Source organism: Eleutherodactylus coqui, chromosome 2 (assembly GCF_035609145.1).
Source record: "Eleutherodactylus coqui strain aEleCoq1 chromosome 2, aEleCoq1.hap1, whole genome shotgun sequence".
NCBI classification, from domain to species: Eukaryota; Metazoa; Chordata; class Amphibia; order Anura; family Eleutherodactylidae; genus Eleutherodactylus; species Eleutherodactylus coqui.
The window spans coordinates 277,053,550-277,077,819 of record NC_089838.1 but is presented as its reverse complement, the minus strand read 5'-3'; the positions used below and the strand labels follow the sequence as shown (position 1 = coordinate 277,077,819).

General features: G+C 43.9%; 1 protein-coding gene across 1 annotated transcript in view; it reads left to right on the top strand.

Moving 5' to 3' along the window:
- ANTXR1 (ANTXR cell adhesion molecule 1) overlaps window positions 1-24,270 on the top strand; it is a 222,201-nt gene that overhangs the window by 41,098 nt on the left and 156,833 nt on the right. The window contains exons 2-4 of the mRNA XM_066593054.1: window positions 9,324-9,395; window positions 12,679-12,750; window positions 15,699-15,780. Coding sequence (XP_066449151.1) covers window positions 9,324-9,395; window positions 12,679-12,750; window positions 15,699-15,780 — 226 coding nt within the window. The remainder of the gene's footprint in view (window positions 1-9,323; window positions 9,396-12,678; window positions 12,751-15,698; window positions 15,781-24,270) is intronic.

Here is a 24,270-nt window from a genome sequence, read left to right as displayed (position 1 = left end):
GAGGGTAGCAGAGTTATTATAACTCTTGGAGAGCAGGTATTTTTTTTTCCCAATTAAGGAAAGCAAATGGCGAACCCAGCAGTAAAGCGTAGCTGGCTGCGTATGATTTAGCAATGTTTTTCACGCAGCTCACACGTCTACACAGGCGTAAGGACGGACACAGGCTGGACAAATAGATTTGTTTTCAGTTTTTTCCCACCAACAGGCAGCACTGCGTATATTCAATGAACCTGCGAAGTTTAATAACTGCGCTGTGTCCCTGCTTATGTGTCACAGAACGTGAGGGTAGCAGAGTTATTATAACTCTTGGAGAGCAGGTATTTTTTTTTCCCAATTAAGGAAAGCAAATGGCGAACCCAGCAGTAAAGCGTAGCTGGCTGCGTATGATTTAGCAATGTTTTTCACGCAGCTCACACGTCTACACAGGCGTAAGGACGGACACAGGCTGGACAAATAGATTTGTTTTCAGTTTTTTCCCACCAACAGGCAGCACTGCGTATATTCAATGAACCTGCGAAGTTTAATAACTGCGCTGTGTCCCTGCTTATGTGTCACAGAACGTGAGGGTAGCAGAGTTATTATAACTCTTGGAGAGCAGGTATTTTTTTTTCCCAATTAAGGAAAGCAAATGGCGAACCCAGCAGTAAAGCGTAGCTGGCTGCGTATGATTTAGCAATGTTTTTCACGCAGCTCACACGTCTACACAGGCGTAAGGACGGACACAGGCTGGACAAATAGATTTGTTTTCAGTTTTTTCCCACCAACAGGCAGCACTGCGTATATTCAATGAACCTGCGAAGTTTAATAACTGCGCTGTGTCCCTGCTTATGTGTCACAGAACGTGAGGGTAGCAGAGTTATTATAACTCTTGGAGAGCAGGTATTTTTTTTTCCCAATTAAGGAAAGCAAATGGCGAACCCAGCAGTAAAGCGTAGCTGGCTGCGTATGATTTAGCAATGTTTTTCACGCAGCTCACACGTCTACACAGGCGTAAGGACGGACACAGGCTGGACAAATAGATTTGTTTTCAGTTTTTTCCCACCAACAGGCAGCACTGCGTATATTCTATGAATAATAACTGTGTTGTGGCCCTGCCTATACAATTCTTTCCCTGCAGTATCAATGGAGGGTGCAATGCTCTGCAGAGGCGATTTTGAGAAGCCCAAAAAAAATGCAGCACAGCCAACAGCAGCCTGGACAGTACTGCACACGGATAAATATGGCCCTAGAAAGGACCGTTGAGGTTCTTGAAGGCTACACTCACTCCTAACACTCTCCCTGCCTATGCAGCACTTCTGTCCCTAATGCCAGGTGCAACGGTCTGCAGAGGCGATTTTGAGAAAAAAAAAAAAATCCCACTGCTAACAGCAGCCAACACACAGCTATCAGTGGCCCTAATAAGGACCTTTGGGGGGTCTTGAAGCCTACACTAACTACCAATTCTTTCCCTACAGCAGCTCCGGTATAAACAGCACTGTCCCTCATCTAACTCACACCGCATCTGAGGCGAGCCGCGGGAGGGGCCGACTTTTATATTAGGCGAACACCTGATCTCGCCAGCCACTCACAGCAGGGGGGTGGTATAGGGCTTAAACGTTGCAGGGGGAAGTTGTAATGCCTTCCCTGTCTTTCAATTGGCCAGAAAAGCGCGCTAACGTCTCAGGGAAGGAAGTGAAAGTAACCAGAACACCGCATGGTGTTCGTCACGAATAACGAACATCCCGAACACCCTAATATTCGCACGAATATCAAGCTCGGACGAACGCGTTCGCTCATCTCTAATCAAGAAAGGACACAGTGTTAGTAAGTGTAGGTCAGCATATGATCAATGGGTTCTGCATTTTAGATTAGGGATGCAACAAGCCCACAATAGCAATAGGCTCACATAGAAATGCAGTGAAGAAAAATAGTAGCTCAAATTTGACATAAGTCCATGCACTGATCAACGCTGGCTCTAGCGACGTGTAGACATACACTATGTTGACAAAAGACATTGGAACACACATAGAAGGTGAAGAAAATCCATTTTTTCAATGCAGTGTTGGGCCGCCTTTGGCCTCAATTACTTCACTGTCTCTCCAAGGCATGCTTTCCGACTAATTCCTATAGATGTGTGAAGAGATTTGCCTTCATTCTTTGATGAGAACTTCAGATAGTGATGAGGGGGATGATCGGTGTATTGAGCGTGTACAGATATGGCATTCTAGTTTATCCCAAAGACAGAGGCGTAACTTGAAGCTCCCGGGCCCCGATGCAAAACCTGTAACAGGCCCCCAACTAATGCTTTACTCAGAGTACTGGGTTCCCCATATGGAGAAGAAAGGCCTTATGGGCCCCCTAAGGCTCCTGGGCCCGGGTGCAACTGCATCCCCTGCATCCTCTATAGTTACGCCCCTGCCCAAAGATGCTCCATAGGATTGAGATCTGGACTTTGGGCTGGCCAACGAAGTTTGCAGATGTTCTGCTCCTCAAACCAAGTCTCAACACTGCATGCTGTATGACATGGTGCTCAGTCATTTTGGTAGAGACGGTGACCTGTACCATAGTGATTCCACAGGTGGGTAATTCCACATTGTCTGGAATGTCTCTGTACTCATTGGTGCTGAGGAAGGACTTTGCTATAATCAATTGCCCTCGTCTTTTCCAGCAGAGACACCCCCCACACCATAACAGAACTTCCTCCAAACTTCACTGGTGTAGAAACTGCTCTCCAGGCAGTCACTACACTCAAGATATTGGATTGGAAGATGGTGTACTGTGATTCAGCTGCCCACAACACTTGCTTCCATTCATTTACAGTCCAAGAATGATGGTCCAAGCACCATCACAAGAGTCTTTGTGCAGTCACTCATCCATAGTAACTCTCCGCATGCAGTTCACTGTGGATGGTTCTGGTGCTAATGGATGTTGGAATAGCTTATGAGACCTCCCTAATGAGAGTTTAGGCAAAGAATGTGTTTGATGACTTCACAGTTCGTACAAGGCTTAGCTGTCCACGTTCTATCAGTTTACGAGGTCTCCCCGAATGTGGCTGCAATGCACACACACCAAATGTTTTACATTTCCAAATAACATTTCAACAGTGGACTTTGGAAGTTCTAAGATGTCCCGAATTGCTTGGTTGCTCAGGTAACGTCCCACCACCATACCCTGTTGGACGTCTATCAACTCTACACCTCGTGACATTCTGATGGTTTCTGTATCCATATGTCTGTATGACACCCTCTGTATGACACCCTTCACCTAATGCTCACACATCTGATTTACATATCTCCTTTGCCTGGTGTATGTAAATAAAAAGTAGAATACAGCACACAAAAAATAAAATCCAACAGAAAGGCAACAGAAATACAGACTAGGCAACAAGAAATTTCATAGGGATGGAACAAGGACATTTGTTTCTAGCTGGCATCTGGTATGGATCTGGTTATTCATCTTCCTGGCTGAATTTTCTGCACTGACTGATAGTTTCACACAGAATTTTATGGAAAAACGCCATTGCAATTTTTTATGTAGCTTACTTTAGCCAAAGCCAGAAGTGAATCCAGCAGAAAGCAGAGCTAGAAGTCCTTCCTTTAGATTTTCCATTCTTCTGTCCTCTTCTGGCTTTGGTTCAAAAAACTGCATCAAAAGATGTATGAAAAACTGCAGAGATGAAAGAAGGCTGTGTATCAACCACCCTAAAACGTTACCCTTAACAAAAATATCTATAAGATATGCTACAAGTGTCTGATATATGGTGATCAGTGGGCATGCTTGGTTGCTTCCATAGCTGCCATTGTAAAGCTTTAAACATCCATGCATATATGTTCATGCGTATATTATTGATGGACTTTATGTATGTTCATGCCAGCACCTTCAGAGAGGTCATGTAACTATATTTTTTTGCTCTAACTTTGCTGCTGTGGACTAACAGGATCTGAGCTGCCCACTGATTGGCTGAAGGGCTAGTTATAAAAGGCAGAAGCTGTTTCAGAACTCTGGTGTGACTCAGTAGTTTTTATAGAGAGCAGACAGCCTTGTGAGGAGTGAGCAGCCCCAATGCTACTGGAAAACTAGGTTTTCCTGCACCAGTGAGAGAAGGCATATCAGATTCCTGGAGTGGTGCTACCCAGCTTTTACAACACAAGTGACAGAGGGAGATCTGCCAAATGTCAAGGAGATGTCAGCTGCAATTAAAGACCAAAAATGTTGAGCTCTTACTGGGAGAGACCACCAGTGAGGCCAGATAAAGGCAGATTAGTATCCAGATATTCCCGTTTCAGTGGTGAGTAATTATGACTTCCATCACCTAGGCTCATCACCAGTACATGACTTCATTACTGTACAGCCTCCACAAAAGGTACTATGCTAATAATTGGGTCAGGGGACAGTGACTGCATATTTCAGTTAGTGGATTTAGTCATTTGAATTTAGTTAAAGTATTAGAGTACAGTAATTACCTTAGAGTTCTAGCCCTGTAAAAATAAAACTGTGTTTAGTGCTTTTCTTAAGATGTCAGAAGATGTGTCTTCTTTGCCAGCCTCAGCAGGAAGGATGAGCTGTGTACAATCATTGTGTGAAGTGGTTTAGCTGAAGATGTTAATAGGTCAAGACAGTGAACTCTACAGAAAGGCGTTTGAAGCTGAGATGTTGTATAAGCAGAAAAGTTGTTGCCGGTCCCATGGTGGATTTTATTTTTGTTATTGGAAAGAGAAGAAATTACATTTCTGTGGATGAGACGTCCCAGGAGTGTTTCTGGGAAACATGAAACATCCATATAACGTCTTAGCAGTGTGACCACATGCAGGAAGGGCCAGCAACCCCATCCCCCCCCCCCCCCCCAAAAAAAAAAAAAAACAACTGCCAAATGGCACAGATCATAACAAGAGGCCAGACACCATACTAGATTACTGTCAAAAAGAATAATGCTGTGTTCACATGTACGTTGGAGGCTCCATTCAAGGTCTCCAGCACATTCCCTTCCAGAAATCCCAGATGAAATAGCAAAGCATGCTGCACGGTTTCATCTGGGAAAATGCAGGACAGCATAATGGAAGCCGGACGAACCCATTATCGTCAATGGGATCTGTCAGGCAATGTTTTGTCACATCATAGGATGGATCCATTTACTGCAGAGTTTTTGTTTTTCTGCTCCTATAATGGAACAGAAGAACGGAAACCTGGATGGAGATCAAGGTTTGATACTCTTAGAAATAGCTGTCACATAGGCAACAAATGGCACAGAGTGCCCTTTCTCAAATATGTTGATGTAAGACAACTCTTCTCAAAGGCATAACGTGAGGCTTTGGGACTCGAATCCAAAATTTGGAACAAGGTCTCCATTTATCATGTGCCATTTATAATATAGGTATCTTCTCATTTGACAGAGGGATTTTGGGTGCCCTGAGGCACTAGGACCCAGTTGCAACTGCTGCCTCTGTACCCCCTATAGCTACAACTCTCGCTCTTTGAGCCATCATATCCATGAAGATCTCTCCTGTGTGCAAAATTAGGACCCTCAGGAATCAGGACCCAGGTGCAACTGCTACCTCTATACTTCCTATAGCTACATCCAGAGGTGTAGCTAAAGGCTCGTGGGCCCGGATGCAAAAGTTTACCATGACGGCCCTCCCACAACTTTCCTCTGCATCATTAGGTCTCTTAAGAAGGCCATCGATGCAGCACTAGCAGGCGGGGGCATTGTTAGAATCTTAAAAGATTAGGCAGAGGCTAAATGTAGGAGGCTCGCGTGCAAAATCTGTAACATGGCCCCTAACCATCCAAGTGCTATTTATAAAACTGGTGTTTTCCTATATGATAGAGGGGCCTTTGGGCCTCATAAGGCTCCATGGTCCGGTAGCAACTGCTACCTCTGCACCCCCTATAGCTACACCCATAGCTACTTATCTGGCTCTTCCTGACCATCTCATCCATGAAGTTCTCTCTTATGTGTAAATTTACATCCTATAGGTTCTGAAGAGAATTTCAGGACATGTTTTCTAATACTTGGAACCCCCCATCACTAAGCTCCACAATCAGGAAAGCTGAATAGGGAGACATGGTACATTTCAAAAAGTTGGACTCTTTAAACTTAAAAGTGAAAATAACAGTACTTATTATGCAGCCAAATTACTCTTCCGCTAATTATTTTACATTGGCAGCCTTCGGCTCTCCAGCTGTTCTGGGATGAGTCTCAGAGGGGCAGGGTCATCAGACGTTATGTGAAACTCATTTAAATATGTAGTTTTACAATTTCTGGAAGTTTAATAAAATATTAATATGAATATTACAGTAATACCTACATCAGACTGGTAATGTAGCAATAGGATTAATTTCTGGCAATGTTTAGGCATTCCATTTTCCTGCCAATGGAGCACTTGGCATCTTAAATTGTCCTTAGAAAGTAACGCAAGGACCCTACCAGGAACACAGTGTAGCCATACAGTGTCACTCCTGCTGCTATCACTTTCCTTATGGAACGGATTCCATGCAGGAATTTACTGTCTCCTTTTCTTTCTTCGCTGGCTTTGGCAGCAATGTTTGTAAGATCTGCTCAGTCAGCAGCTTGCAGTTCACAATATTTATGGCAACTCATTAAATCCACATGATGTATTTCAGCTATAAAGTTGGCCAGCATGACTGGAATAAACAGTGTACTGCAGGGGATATGGAGGCCTGGGATTCATTGTCCTTCTGACGCTCTGTGTCCTTAAAGGTCCAAGTTGCTGAGGTCATGACAAGTAGAACCTTCCAGGGGAAAAAAGTTACAGAATGTTTTTGATTCTATGGATTGAAATTGGAATATTCTTTCTGATAGCATATTTTTAGTATTGCTTGACTTTTGATTGTTGCTATAATCCCATAAGGGCATGTTAACAATCTAAAGATACAGAACTTGTAAAACACAGCCATAACATTCAGATTTACATGGGTTTAGCAATTAGTATTACACTGCTCCCAAGAGTGCACCATTTCTGGCACTGACAGTAGTGGTCCACGCTCTGGTATCTGGCACCTGGGACCTCACAGATTTTGAGCTTGTCCTTCTGTTAGCCTTTAATGGAGCAGTAGGCATGCATATTCATTCACTTTGAGGACTGTGGTTGATTTATTTTAGGGGTGTTATGTTTGTCCTGGACTGCCAACGGGACTCTGGGATCACTTGGTACTAATGCAGACAGGACAGACGTGTCAGCTTACCTTCAGGTGGCCAGACGCAGGAACAGACAGTCAAACAAGACCCTAATGCCCGTCTACCAATGGACAAAAGGGACAGGATAAGGATCGGATGTCCGCCCAGCAAGGGACGGGTAGGGCAAATAAATAAGAATCGGGCATCCAATAACCAGGGGATGGGTGGATCAGACGTAACACGGAATACAGACATAAAACACTCACCAAGCATACCCGCACGCATAGCTAGATGGAATAGATTAGATACAAGGTATTGTTTCATATTTTGGCCAAGATACTTAAGCCCACAAGCTTACATCAAGGGTCCTCGTTGTCTCGCAGGTCCCTACTCTAATGAGACAACTAACCCCAGAAAACCTGTCTGCAAGCAGGGCGATCATCCCAATAGGGACAGCTCTGCACTGGAACCTAAGGACCTAACTTGGCCAGAGATGGTAAACAATCCAAGCAGCACAGGACACAGTTCACACTTAAACAGCATAGAGCACATACACAATGGAACAAGACTGTTCATGAATACAAACACAAGGAGGAACACCAGCTCCCTCCAGCCAGAGGGCAGGTATTTATATGCAACAGACCGGTGATGATTGGCTGGCTAGAGAACACCAAACCCAGCCAGCTCAATCATGGAAATGTGCTCCGAGAAACCCATAGCATTACAGGTCCCAGAAGCACAACCTAACAAGGGGATCTCCCCTATATGAAATTTATGAACTGTATGCGTAGATCTGGGAGGAACAGCTTATGATGCCACTTTTTCCATTGCTAATACAATATTTCCCCAAGACCGTAGTGGGAGAGTCCAAATGTAAATATGCAGGACTATACCTAAGGGAAACATATGAGCAGATGCTTGTTGTAATCAATAGACTTGGCCAGACTTCTTGCTATTGTACTGACTACACTGATATTCATTTAGTAAATTAGACATGCAAACTAATATCAATGCATTACTAGAATGCCCTGGTTTGTGGGCTGATCACCAGGTTTGCCAAAGTATCATCCAAGGGAGTTCCAAATATTAAGTGCGCTTATATATGTTTGATCTGCAAAACGTACAAAAATTGGAAATATTCACCTAAAAACGTAGAGGATTCTGTACGCATAACATCCATAAGTATTAATGAGATAATTGCAATAATAGTCATGTAATGTGCACACGAACTGAGATGTAACTGTGGTATCCAATGAGATTTCAATTTATATTCCACAACTGAAGGTCGGAAGTCCTAACCAGATATCAACAAATATTGGAATACTAGCGTTGTCTTGTTGGAAATATTGCTTACCATTTCCAGAGTTCTGTTACATTGTCAGCAGCACACTATTTGTATAAATGGATCGTGTCTAGAGATGAGCGAGCACGCTCATTTAAGGCTGACACCTCCACATTTCTGAATCTTATGTAGCATGGTTTAGGACTTTGACATACTAATAGGACACGATTAGAGATGAGCGAGCATGCTCGTTTAAGGCTTATGCTCCAGCGAGCATCGGTCTTCTCGAGTAACTGTTTGCGGGGGGCGGCGGGGGTGAGCGGTCAGAGTGGGGGGGGGGAGATCTCTCTCACTCTCCCCCCTGCTCCCCCCTGCCGCCCCCCGCATTTGCTCGGATGAGTAATCAGTTACTCGAAAAGACCGATGCTCGCTCGAGCATCAGCTTTAAACAAGCATGCTCGCTCATCTCTAATCGTGTCCTATTAGTATGTCAAACCATGCTACATAAGATGCAGAAATGTGGAGGTGTCAGCCTTAAACGAGCGTGCTCGCTCATCTCTAGACACGATCCATTTATACAAATAGAGGTGATCAAATACTTTTGGTAGGGCAGTGTACAAGACTTGCTAGTGGATCCTGTATGCTCTATCTTGAATTGCTCATATGTTCTAGATTGTTGCAATCTACAACAGTACAAATAAAGGAGAGGTCTCTCTGCTCAACTGTGTGTTTTAGATGGGAATGTAAAGCGGTGCAGAGGACAAGGTCAAAGGCAGAAGAAATAGACATCAACCAGTATGCAATATCAAGATAAAGCTATAATGACTTTATTAAATCCACCTTAAAATCTACCATATTAAAAAAGATGAAGAACCCTTGATCATCTACAAAAGTAATAATTTTCATAAATCTTGTGTTTCTCCATAGGTCTGGAAGTGTTCACCACCACTGGAGTGAAATCTATGACTTTGTGGAGCAGTTGACAGAGAGGTTTATCAGGTCAGTTTATAACCATACACCTCCATTACTGCATTTTATGTTATAAGACAAAAAAAGAGTATCATTGATCTCAGGGACAAAGGATAACTGGAAATGACCTGGCACTATCTTCTCTTAGACCCCACAAAATGTTAGTACAGCACTCATAAACTTCTATGGTACCATACTGTACCTATTCATGTTTCTCATTCATATGGTGGCATATTGAGGTTTTTCTTTTTGTATGTCATGCTATTTTAGATTTTGTATGGAGGTAATGTAGCATGTATTACAAAACTGCAGGATCTCTATGAGCTTCCGTACAGCCTCCAAGCACATGGTTCAGCCCAAATGTATAAATGGCTGCAAGCTGAAATTGGTAGTCTTTAGAGATGAGCGAACCTACTAGTTTTGAGTAATTACTCGATCGAGCAGCGCGATTTTCGAGTACTTCAGTACTCGGGTGCAAAGGGAGGCGTGACGGAGCGGGGGGTAGCAGCGGAGAACAGGGGGGAGCCCTCTCTCTCTCCTTCTCCCCCCCACTCCCCGCTGCAACCCCCCACTCACCCACGGGGCCCCCCGAATCTTTTCGCCTGAGTACGGAAGTACTCGAAAATCACGGTACTCGGGCGAAAAAGGGGCGTGGCCGAGTAGGCTCGCTCATCTCTAGTAGTCTTGTGTTTGGAGGCTCTGTGAAAGACTATTGAAGAATGAAAGCTTACCACCTCAACAATCACATACCCAAAAAACCCAGTCTATATTATCGGGTGTGTGTACAACTGTTGGCCATGCTGTAGGATAATATTTATAAACTTGGAAGACTCATGCGCTTCTAAATATAATCTCTTTATTGACATCACATGCAGATCTACTAATGTTGCAAGGCCTGTTAAAACAATAAATGTTGATTTGTAGGGTAGCTACCATTCCAACAGGTTGTGTTGTGAGGTTATTCCATCACTCATTTGCATAGCTTTTTCCCAGGAAGCATTGCATGACCTATAAGACTCCCTACACCCTAATGGTGCTCTCCACAAGGAGAAACATTACCCTTCTCTCCTGGATTGACTTCACATTAAAATGTGTTGCAGTACAGTTCCCAATAAACTTTCTTCAACAGGCTTATGTGTTTTGAAGTCTGCAGTCATTGATCCCAGCATGGATTCAATTCTAAAGCACCTGTTACTGAAAAGAATAATGGACCTTTCAAAAATCAGACTCATTCCTCACCCACACAACGCAAGGAATGATTTTGCTGCAACAGCCATGTCTTACCAGATGTGTCAGTTTTAAACTCACTCCCACATCTGGTAAGACGTGCCTGTATAGAAGGGTTTTATCAAATGTGGAGGAGCATAATGTAATATGTGCGACTATATCCAAAACAATCACCTTCTGCTTGGCAGATGGAAAAAAGATCTTCAAAATCAAAGGCTTTATCAATTGTGATACGCATCGTCTCATCTACAGTATGCGAATTATTGCACATAGTGCACTTTGTCATATATTGAAGATGCTATCATATAGAAAGGGTTATTAAAACCTTATGAGGGGGGTAATTGGAAATGGTATTTATTGAACTAGGAAGCCTTTTTGATCTTGTAGTGTGACAGTAGATAATTAGAGGGTAGAAGCTATGATTTATTATGTCTATTAACACACTTCTCTTATTGAGTTTAACACAATATTAATAATGTGTTTGACTATGCTTTTTTATTCTCCTAAAAGCCAGAAAGAGATGGAAACTTTGTGAAATGGAGACGGAAGGGGTCTCCGTTTCACACATTACAGCTCATGGTTCCATCCAGTGTTCCATCATAGTGCTGTTTTCACCACTTGAGATGGAACTCCAAAATGAAAAGTGGGAACATAGAGAAAAATGATATATAAACTAAGCCTTAATTCTACACTACACTACCAAAAGTAATTGGACATCTCAGCAAAAATCAAAAGTAGTATTTATTTATGTTGATACTTGGTGGAGGCACCTTTCGTCCTAATGACATGATAATACTCTCTGTGACATACTTCCTACTAATGTCTGATACACTTTAGCTGGTATTTCCCTCCATTTATCCTGACCCGATGTTCCAGTTCAACCTAAAGATGCTCAGTAAGATTCAGGTTGGAACTCACCAATCATTCCAGTTGGAACTGTCCAGTCATGAACTCTCCAATTTCTCCAGTTCCATCTGTCCTATCGTGGAACATCTATATCCTCAAACCAATTTAAAACAGGGTTGCATTTGTAACAAGGCACAATGTCTTTTTGAAAGTATTGCTGAACATTTCCAGAGCATTGTCACATTGTCAACAGCATATTATGGTCTAGAATGTCGAGATACATCTCCATGTTCATGGTTCTAGCAACCAAAACCAACGGACTGAAATCATGCCACATAAGACATTCCCAGACAATAACGGAATGTCTACCACATGTAAAGAAACTGTGTCACCGACCTACAGCCTACTTATAACCTAAGCTTATGGACTGAAAGTAGGTAACATGTGGAGTCTGGGGATGTAAGCTTTATACTTACCTTCCCTAATGTCCTGGCGTCAGTGCTAGAAGCCGCCACTCAATGCATTGAGGGGCACTGCTAAGTAGTCGCCCATTCTTAAATTAGAGCAGACAAACTACTTAGAAGCATCGATCAATGCATTGAGCAGCACCTTCCAGCACTGACATCAGGGGAACAATAGGGAAGGTAAGACCTACATCCCCGGACACCACGTGTCACCTACTTTCAGTGCATAAGCTTAGCTTATAGGGCTAAAAGTAGGTGACAGAGTCCTGTTGGCACAACACACTGGGGCAAGAGGTGTTCCCTAGGTATCCTCCACACCCAGGTACGTCCATCTGATTTGTATATGGAGTAGTGGGATTCATGACTTCTTAGATTGTTCCTTTATTGCTCAACTGTCGTATGATGATGCTCTCTGTACCATTGATGGGTTGAGGCATTGCCCTTCATAATGCAGGGCTTGTGTGCGGTGGCATAACCCGTATATTAAATTGCATGCAGTTCCCATCACAACTTCTAAGGGTCTTATGTAGCAAGGTTTCAGACACGATCCATTCTACAGATAGGAGTGTCTAAATACTTTTGGTAGTATAATGTATGTGTTTACGCAATGCTGCTTGCTTACTAAAAGGAGGAACGGAAAATTGTTCTATTACTTACATAAGCTCTATAGTACGCCAGAGGTATCATACTGTTTGGAGTTGAGGGGATTAGACTAAAGCTTGTACAGTTAGCCAAATATCATGAAGCAATTTTCTGTGTTTTGTCCTCCTTTGTAGCCCACAGCTCCGAATGTCTTTCATCGTGTTCTCCACAAGAGGAACAACTTTAATGCGGCTGACAGATGACAGGTAAGCACCAAAAAGACCAGGCTTGTGTTTTGGCGAGGACTGGACTTATGTACTGTATTATGTGTACTGGATATTTTGTTTAAGACACTCCCTCCTCAGAAGATTACTTTTCAATGCAAATGTGCTATACTTATCTCCATAGAAGGCATTAGACTTGACTGCTGGCTGTATCTGGCATTGCAGCTCAGCCCCATTTACTTGCAATACCTGTATGTTATACTTTGGATTTAATTCCTTGCCATTTTCAAGATCTCTGTTTGCTGCTAGTGAATGGAAGATTCTTGTCTATTATCAGAGGTTAGAATCTGGTTATGATGGGTTGCTAGAACCTATCATTAGAGGCTGAATTACCCTTCAGTAGTGAGTGGGGACCCCCATGGCAGATATAAGAGTGAACCAGCCTGGTGCAAAGGGGAGGGAGGTAGGTGAGTGTATGTATGTATGTATATATGTGTTTATGTATGTGGGAAGGATTTAACACAGTGCTTACAGAACAGTTGTTGCCTGCATGGTCCCCATAGAAGTCTATCAGGGGTGCATAATGGCTCACACAGTATTCAAGGAGATGCGTGAACACTGTATAATTCCGCTGGAAGAAGAAGACTTCTGGAACTTGTTAAGACTAATTAGCGATTCCAATTGGTTCACCTTTGTTTGCTGCAAGCAAATGAACATGTCTTGTGGGTGAAAAAAGTACAGTAAAATACGCAGATACGCGCACGAAATAGCTTATTTCATTCCGCAATTACGCAACACTCAGGCGTGTGCAAATGCGCACACAAATATTCATGTAAAATGCTGACTGTCATGTGAAAGTGTCCTTACACTAAGGCGAACTACACATGGCGAGCGTGATATTGACCCGTGAATCACGGCCAGATATCGCGCTCACCAACATGTGAATTCCCCATAGATACAAGGTGGGTTTATGTCAAAATTGCCCGGCATCACTTCGGGGAAGAAGCGATCCTCCACCGCGGCTGACAGCAGAGGAGCACAGAATTTCTCCCATTGTTTTCAATGGGGAAACCTCGCATTGCACCGCATGCACCTAGCACGTAGTGCGCTGCTGCCGCCGCCGCCACCTTTGAGAATGGGAGATGCAATGTGAGAACACGCAGAAAGATGGGACATGCTGTGATTCATTTCCTGCATCGTATCACAGTGTCATGCAGGAAATGCACGGGGTTCATATTCGTGTGAGATCTGTGCGTCCTGCAACACGAAAACTATTGCAGAATTATTCATGATACAATGATGATGTTTTATCTATATAATACTGAAACAAAGTGTTCAGAAAAGTGTTTACAAAAACACAAGGCAGCCTTTAGGGCTTATTCACATGCATTTGCACGGCATACTTCGCGTGCAAAATTTGCGTAAGCAATATGCAGTAACTAGAACCCATTGATTTTAATTGGTTCGGTTACATGTACATTTTTTGCGAACGCATTTTGGTCGTGCAAAAAAAAAACGCAGCATGTCCTGTTTACGTGCGTATTGTGCACGAACATTTCACATATTAAACTAATTAAACTTGAAATCAATGAGAGCATGCTTGTGCATTTTTTTGCCTGCGCAAATATGCAGGGCTCGCACGCATAAAAAATGCAGTCCAATATGCACACACGCAAAAATGCAACATCCACCATGCAAATACGCAGCATGAACACGTTTACGTGTGAAGCCAGCCCTACTGCAAACATGTTGGCTTCATTCGTACTATTCGCCTATTTCCACATCTGCGGTGGGAGCTCCTTGCAGAGCCTCAGGTGCAGACCTGGCACAAAGCTCCAGACAAAATAGCACAGCATGTCTGTCAACAGGGTCCGTCTGGCACTGCTTGACTCTGGCATGTGCTGGATCTAGCCTTTCCGAAATTTTTGCTGCTTGGCTCCTGTAATGGAGATTAACAACGGAAATCATACCGGAGCTTCAAAGATGATGTGAATGTGGCCTAAGGTCACTTTCACATATCGGTATTTTTGTCCATATTTTGCATTAGTATTTGTAAGACAAAACCGGGAGCAAGTCCAAAAAACGAAATGCTAATTTTTCCATGATACTTTTTCTCTCTGTAGCTTCCATTCCTGGTTTTGACTACAAATACTGATGCATTAAAGTGTCCTAAGATCTCTTTCACACGAACGTCATTTTAGCGCTCTGCTAGCCATGTTAAAAATTGCAGCAATTGAAGTGTTAAATTGCATGAACGAAGAATAGATGCGAGCACATCGTGGCTATTTTTCACGATTTTACCTGGTTGCCTGCAGAATCCCTCAGCCACCAGAACAATGGAGGGGCTCCCTGGCGGGAGATCAATGGAGACCCCGGGGGAGGAGGAAAGTGTTAAACTCCCTCCCCCTCCCTTTGAATGAAAGAGTGAAGGGGAGTCCCTTAGGATTCCCGTCATCGCCACCGGGGACTCTCCTCATCTCCCCATAGGGACCATTCATCCCCAGCAGGGATGAAGGGAATCCCCACAGGGAGTCCATTCATCCCAAGGACTCCCCTTCATCCCTTCATTCAAAGGGAGGGATTTTAACACTGCGGGAACTCCCTTCATCCCCACGGGGATGTTAAACTCCCTCCTCCTCCCTTTGCCGGCCGGTTCACATAGACTCCATTGAACACTATGGAACTGCCGACATTGTGTGGTCAAAAGAAGACTTGTGATTTTTTTAGGCACATCAAAAAGTCGTTCATCTGAAAGAACCCGTATGAAACCATAGGTTTTTTTAGGTGCGATTTTTTTAATGCACCTACTCTGCATCAAAATGACGCTTGTGTGAAAGAAGCCTAAAGAAGCTGGTTTTATAGGGTTGTGGAGCGATCTGCATTTGGTTCAGTAGAATAAGCAGGCACATTATGGCCTTCTGTACCCAACCTAAGCATGAAAAATAAAAAACTTACTGTATGTTGTTTTTCTCTTGCAATTTCTAATACAGAGAGCAGATCAAGCTGGGGCTGGATGAGCTACAGAAGGTTCTGCCGGGTGGAGACACTTATATGCATGAGGGACTCGAGAGGGTAAGAAAAAATACATTGAAGTGTTTTCTAAAGTGATTTCTAAAGACTTGACATGTGGTAGGGACATGTAAAAAGTTTTACTCACTGGGCATCTAGCTGCTGAGTCCCCAATGGTCACAAGCCAGCTGAAGTGCCTATTTGAGTGCTGTCACTTCTGGCTAGCTGAAGATGGACTCTGATGCCAAGTGGTCTAAATAGAAACAAAAACCCCATATGGCCTAAAGCACGTTAAATATCCCAGACCCTTTTAACTAGTCTGTGGATGTTCTAGCTGGTGTTTTTTTGTTATGATGGGTGATGGGTAAGAAAGGGGAACGGGGGCGCCAATTAAAAATTTCGTACAAGGCACCATCTAATGTAAGGCCGGCCCTGCTCATAATACATCTGAGCCTAGTGCATAGTTTACTAAAGGGACATTTTTATTGGGCAATTATCCCTGGAAACAGTGATTTTTGGTGATAGTTATCCCTTGTACACAAAGCCACCAATAGGGCATTGGGTGGGAAATTGCTCAGTAGTTGCTTCGTTTCAGCTCACTAGACAGCGACTAGCTAGCGACTTCTGGCTCAGTGCAATCTTTGCATGATTGCCATTTTGCAGTGAATGGAGGTAAGTGGCTGGAAGAGATCTCCATCATACTCCACCTCTTCCATTCACTGAACGACTATCCCTCCTGTGTGAAAGCAATTTCCCGCTCAGTGCCGTGTTGGTGGCTTTGTGTATGTGGTCCAGCTATCACCAAAAATCACTCCGTGATAATTTCTCCGTATAAAGGTACCTTTAAATCTGAGATGGAATGCCAATCTAAGTGAACACTTCCCATTCCTTTATAATCCAATAAAAAATTATGATGGATCATAATCTATCAGTCAGGGATCCTATAAAACCAGAAGCCGTGACAGTAGTGTGAACAAAACCTTATGCTGGTTGCACACAATGAATTTGGATTCCACATGTGGGATCCCACAGCTGTGACCCCTGCTGGCGACCCCGCGTACCCGCAAAATCTGTAATGCATGGGATTTGCTGTGGATCCTCCCTGCAGACACCGACTGCAGACTCCGCAAGAGGAATCCGGTTGTGTGAAGCCGGCCTTAGATAGTAATGTGGTCTTTATCGCAATAGAGTGCACAGTGAAGTAAAACACTCTCATACTGTATATAGGAGTCCATCCCCATAACTAAAATGCAAATACTTATGTCGTGACATGATTTTCATCCCTGACACAAAGAAACCTACTTTTTTAATGCAATACACAAATTGATCGGTAATATAAGAAACTAATCCAACAAGCCAACTACAAAGCATACAACACGCACAGCACTGTACACGTATTCACAGGTAATAAAAAACATAATGCACGGTAGTAGGCATAATTAAAGATAATCCCTGGTAAAATGACGAAAATTCGACTTTATTGCCAAATCTGACATTCTTGACATCAGTGTACAGATGAAACCAACACCAGTTTACCATTCTACTGGAGGATGCAACAGTATGGGTGGTTTCACGCCTGTGTCGGGGGTTCCGTTTTCCTGCTCCATTCGGGAAGCAGGAAAGGGAAATCACCAGGGCAAATATCTTCGTCTTGGGGCAGAACAAAACAGTGCCTAATGAACCCCATTGAATGTAAATGGCAAATACTGATGAAATTTGGTTGCAATGTCATCTGTATTACAGATCCGTATTACAGATGTGCTATAATATGCTCGTCTAAAACTGGCCGGAGGGTCTGTCAGAGCAATATAAGGAGGGTAGCCAACGAGCCATACTGCCCTGTCCAGGGTATTAAGACACAGGGCTAGGGCAGCAAGTTAAATCTTTGTCCAAGGTGAAGGAAAGCCGAACTATGAAATCCCAAGAACTTCGCATACAAACTGTATGCGGCCATTTCTCTAATCCGGTAATGATGATGATGATCTTCTAGGATGAATTTGCTTATGTTCATTATACATCATAAAATCCACATCCCTTCCTCTAATAGAAAGAGGATGATGCTGCGGTTGCATGAGCCTTATAATAAAATATCGCTCTAGGGCCAAAATCCTTCCAAGCCCTGCAGTAATGTAGACCGTTAACAAGTGACACATGGACAAAATTAAAGAAAAATTGTCTGAAGCACTTCAAGAAAATGTGCTCATTTTACCACCCCCTCAGTTAGACATGACTCAGTAGGCCAGTGGGTCATCTTAGGTCATGGTCTGAGCCATTAAGACAGTGTATGTATCAACAAATATATGCGAGTTTCCCTTAAGTCCTACAGCAGCACAATCATGGGGTTAATTCTGCCCATTGGAATTTTTAATGAATCAAATTAAATGCTAATTAACTAGAACCCCCGTGACCCTATAAGATGGGTGTTTTCTTCTGTCCTGTGTGGAAGAAGGCAGTTGGTTTATTAAGCTAGTTGCTTACTGTTATGTTTCTATTTTATGTTTTTTATTCTTTTAGCGGGGAGAAATAAGGCTTAAAATCCAATGAAGCAAAGGGGCCTTTAATTTGGTTTACATATTCCAGGACTTTGTGTCAGGACCGGCGGCTCTCGGGGTCTCCATGCCCGCACCGCGCGCTCCTATCACCCGGGCTGCGCGTGTGCAGTGCAGGGGAGCCCCGGTTTTTGTGACTTCCCCTGGACGCTATAATCCTGGACACCGGCTCCAGGTGTGCACTCCCATGCTCAGGGAGCGGACGCCTAGGTAGCTTGGTTACTGGGGATGTGGCTGGTGCCGTTCCGTGATGCATCCCCATTGCCATGACACCTGCTGCTGTCAGGCTCCCCCGCCCCAGTCAGCTGCTGGGGCAGGAGTTCTGACAGCATTTAAACTACCAGTGTATGTTTGGACTCCAGCTACACCCGCGGTACCTTGAATTGATGAGCTGGTTTGTGTCGCCTGCTTTGGTCCTGACTTTGCCTTCGCCTGTACCATGTTCTCTCCTGTTACCGACCCGGATTGCCTAACCTGCTGTTGTGTTTGTTTGTCTTCCTGTATTTGCCTGTGAGTCTGACTCCTGCCCCGCATCCCTAGTGAGCCTAGGGACTGTCGCCCAGCTGTAACCCTAGGGCCTAGCCTAGGGGGGCAAGTAGCTAGGGACAGGGTTTGCAGGTAGGACTAGGGGCTTCCACCTGCCCAGACTCCAGTTGTGACACTTTGATCCACCTCATTTTGTTAGGGCCCACACTACTAGGGCAGTGTCCACCACTTTGGTTCAGTAAAGTCTGATACAGCTCGGATCTGATTTGCAGTGTAGCTTAGAGCTCATAACATATATTTATAAACCATTATAGGCTGAACTTTTGGGTCTCTTGGAAGTCAATTTCGAGTTCCACTGTGCATGAGGACCCTCCCTATAGAGTAACTTGTTACTAAATCCTCATGGTTGGGCAGTGTAAGGAGAATTTATGTGTTTATCAAAGAGAAGACGGTCCCAGATCCCGTGCAGAAGTCTGGGCCCAGGAGAAACACATCACACTAGCCTGAGCTATATCAGATGATTTCTGCTTTAATTTTAAGGTGGTCAAAGATTATATATTATAAATGACATCACAGCAAAAGTTTATACCTCCAAGGTGAATAAGGATATATGATAGGCTTAAAATAAAAGTGATTAACATAAGTTACACCTCCTTAAGTGTATCTATTACATACAATAAGACCGTCATAAATTCAGGGAGAAGGAAGGCCTGGGAAGGTGCCATATAGTCTAGTCACTTCTCCCTGTGTATGTTATACTATAAACATACATGAGTGATTTAATAGACTGTCTAATCTTCTAATCTTTCTTCCTCAGAAGACATGCAGGCCTATAGAAGAGTTTCGTTTAACCCCTTCACTGCTATATATTCCTAGTCTACAATGCAATATAGAATAATTAACTGATACATTGATCTACAATTTTCTTAACATTCCCCACTTTAGATCAATATGTCAACACAGTAAATACACATATATAATGACTCTACCTACCACAGACCCCCTGGCTACGGCCCGAAGCTTTATTACCAGGAGGCCTGGGTTCACACTTCAATACTAAGTATGTAATTATTTCATATAAAAGTATTACATTGATGCATATATATATATATGTGAAGTCATTCCACTAATTGTACCCAAAATTAGGCCCGCCCCCCCAAGAGAAGCTTGGCCTTGATTTATTATCCAATTGATGTTCCTTTCTTCATATATAAATGATTGTCCATCATGATATAAGATCTTACTTATCGAAATGTCCATCAGTGATTTAGAGCGATCCTCCGGTACAATCAGAACGCACTGGAATCAAAATGTCACACTTCAAAATCATCAAAGTAAAATGGCGCTTTCTTCGTAGAACTTTTAACCATCACTTGTCATACAGAGGTGGTCACCTGACCCAGTAAGTGATCTTGTTCTTCGTCATCTTGTATATTTTGAAACATAGTTTTGGTGATGGAAGTGTTAATAATAATAAGGTTTTGTAACAGTCCTCGGATACAGCAGCAACCGCAAAGTACTAGAATGGAGGCAAATACTGACATAGAGACTAATGTGGAGTATATGACTTGTGACCAGTGTCCGAACAAGTTTTCCAACCAGTCTGTGAATGGATCGTCTATGCCAGAGTTATCAGCTAGTTCATTTTATTATGCATTTAACCCTTCCAGTGCTCGAGTAACACTACCATCAGGTGCTGTGTTATTAGGAATGAAAGTACAACAATATCCTCCAATCATTTTACAAACTCCTCCTTTTTCTGCTAGTAACATATCAAGAGCCATTCTATTTTGCCATGCAATAAGTGTAAGGTGTGTCCTAGTTGTTCCGCTAGGCCCTTGATTGCATCTCTTGTATAATTAACAAATCTCTGTTGGTTATAATATATATATAATCCAGTCTACATTTTTATTCACTGTTACCCACCATGCAAGAAGAGACTCAAACCCCCTGCAGCCATCCGATTTCTCGTCCCATACTCGTCCGGTACCCCCCTTGGGACCCCGATGGGTCAGAGGAACCTTTGGGAGAGGTGTCCCTAGTTCTCCGGACACGGCCCTTGCTGTTACCCTCGGAGGTCATGAGGTACACAGGCATTATCAGTTGTACCAAGCACAATCCCGTTAGGGGCTGTACCTGGCACCTGTTCTAGGCCCGGTCACCACACAACCACCACACGTCTGTGCGTGCTCTCTGTAGCTCAGGCCATATCCCAGAGACAGCGTGCCCTTACGGTTCTCCTCTCCGCACAGCATCCCTCAGGCAGTCTCCCGTAGTCTGCCTTGGTCCCATTACCAGGTAGCGCGAAGCAAGCATGACCCCAAGATCAGAGGCAACAGCAGGTATTTGGTCCCTGCTCACAGGTGGAAACAGCAAACTCAATGTATAACATGGATCACTTATCTGTGGGGGGTAGGTACAGTTAAAGAGCTTAATCACACATTTTACTTTCATCACAGCGTGAGGACTTGTCATTAACTTTTATCTATCGTGGGATCAAGTCTTTCTATCTCATATAATTATTAACATTCTCTATACACAATATTTACTGCATAACATTAAGATTCACACAACTACTACTACTCCAATCATCTGCAGTCGCTTAATCCTCCAACGTTAACACCCCCCCTCAGGAATTTCTCTTATCAAGGAGAGGTGATGGAGTAAGATAAACAGAGCTTTAGCTGTGGCTGGACTCCTACAGATAACTGCAGCATCCTTGTGCTATCCTTCCCGTAATAGGGACACTCAGCTCTCACATTATCAACAACTTCATTATTATTATATCTTACATTACATTATCACATTGAAAACACAATTTAACAATCAAAATCACTGCAAACCAATCACAGAACGGACATGTACACAAATAACAGCAAGAATGGACGTTCCCTATTCACACAGGTTTATACTAAACTTCATTCCTGATCATCTTCATTACAGGTCTATTCATATCAAGCAAGCAGAGCATGGCTAGAGTCAGTCACATACCCCCTCCCTCCCTCACTGAACTCTAAAGCTAAAAGGTGGGGGCGAGGGTGAAAGAAGCATTCCCATGTAACAGACGATTTAACCATTTGTGAGCTGACCCCATCTTATAGCACACACTTAATAAGATAGACAACATATCATCAACACACAGAGGACAGTGATGGAGGCTGCTGACTATTCCTATGCAATTCAGAGAAGGCACTAATCACTGGTGTTGTGTACTACAAGTGCAAGCATTGGGATGCCAGGTAGAAGGTACAGCTATGGGATGTAAGGAGCCAAGATGGCGTCTGGGCGGCGGCCGAAGGTATTACAGCAGGTACTAAAATGGCCGCAGGCCATGACTAGCACTAAGATGGCCACCAGGGACGTGGCCTGACTAGGAGTACTATCAAGCCAGGCAAGCATCTAGCCACGCCTTACCCCTTTGTGTGCAATGCCAACAAGTCCCTCATCTGACACACATCTATAATAATCTTTGTGTATAGCGCCAACATATCCCGCAGCGCTTACATAGACAGGGGATACAGAAAGACAGAAGTACAAACATTACAGAACCACGGTTACATAGTAATCAGGCAATGCGAACAATAGGGATGAGGGTCCTGCTCCAACCAGCTTACATACTACAGGTAATGGGGTGATACAGAAGGTAAAGGGCTGGAGATGTGCACGGTATGGCGGGGTGGAGATGTGCACGGTATGGCGAAGTGAAGAGTGAGGGATGCTATACACATAGACAATGGTCAGACATTTAGCCGTGTGACTGCAGAAACGGTGTGACTGCAGGGCTGGTTTATGACGGCTAGCAGGGATTGCAGTCAGTAGGTCAGGGAGCAGATCTACCAGTATGGCGCTCGTCACTCCTTCTATAGAAGTTACACTCAGAGCTCTCCTAGCATCCCCCATGTGTAGGACGGCGCCCCCTCCTGGTCTTATACTCCCTTCTGCATTGTTTAGCACAAATAATACAAGACAAAAAAATTTTTTTTAGAGTAGTTTGTAAACCCCTAGGCTGTGAATACTGTCCATATGAGTGCTACCATCCCCCCTGTTGAGACATGACACAGGCCATGGCTCAAAACTGCTGCACATCTGAAGAACAATTTAGGTAAGATAGCTTTTTTTTTTTTTTTTTTTAACGGAGATGTACAGCCCATCTACAAAGAGTGTATTCAGCATCTACAAGAGATACCTCCTGCAGATCTGGTCTGAGTAACACCTCATGTGCCATCTCTCCTAGACAGTTGTATGGAGGACCGTCTGAAGAAATAGGCAGTAAGGCAGATGGATGGAGCGTAGCACATCCCTAGGTTGTCAGGTGCGGCTGTGAGCAGTAGTGTCCTGCAGGGGGAGGTCTACGAGGACTGAGATATGAGTATAACTAACTGCGTACGGTACTCAGTGTGTGGGGGGACAGCACTATAGTGGCAGAAGGTCTGACTACCGCTTGTACACAGGCTGGGAGCGCTCGGCCACTGGATCTAATCTGCAAGAGTAGTATGCCAGCAGTCTGTTTTCCACCGTGTTCCTGAGTTAACACAGAGGTTATATATCCTTCTCCTGAGTCAACAGTTAGCACAAAGGGCTTGCTGTAGTTCAGCAGCCCCCCAGACTGGTGTGCCCACCAGAGTCTGTCTTAACCTGACAAAGGCTTCCTCAGAGGCCCATCTCACTGGATCCTGCCGGCTGCAGCCAGAGGGTCATCATAGATGATTCTGGTAAGAAGCGCTGTCAGAGATGCAGAATTTGAGATCCAGGAGCTGTAGAAGTTTGTCTGTTACGATCGTGTGGGCAAGCAAAGCACGGAACCCACATGATCATGACCAGAGGGGACGCACACGGGTATCACCAGGGTCACACGGGACTCACACCGGTTTCAGGCAACTGACCCTGTGCTACAAGGGAGGATGACAGTGGCCCTACCTAAGCGGGGACATTGCCCTAATAAGGGCAGCCCAGCGGTCTTCGGATCTGGGCCCTAGCTGATCCTAGGAGCCACACACCAGAACAGGATGCATTCACATGCCACATGACAGACCCAGAATACACTGCATACAACATGCAACCACTAGTAACAGATTGGAAGCTGAATATAAATACCAGGTATTGGTTGACATGTTGTACAAGATGTTGAAAGCTAGCAGGCCGCTTCACGGCTCCTGGTTATACTGCTAGTCCCTACACTAACCAGGAGTCTAGCAGAACCAGACAGCGTTCACACCGCACGCTGCAACAGGACAGGACACCGATAGCAGGACACACAGCAAGCTAACACAAAACTGACAGAATTTAAACGTACAAACGGACATGAACCAAGTCACACTGCAACCCTCACCAGACAAGCATTCATGACGGCCCACCTGAGGGGCCATATAGACTGACCAGGGGATTGGCTAGCAGACAGCACCACACCCAGCCAGCTCAATCATTAACCCTGTGAGTGCTGTGCTGCTGGAAACACAATAGAACAACAAATCCCAGCAGCACACGTAACATTCTCATTCCCAAAAAGGAGATCATTTGC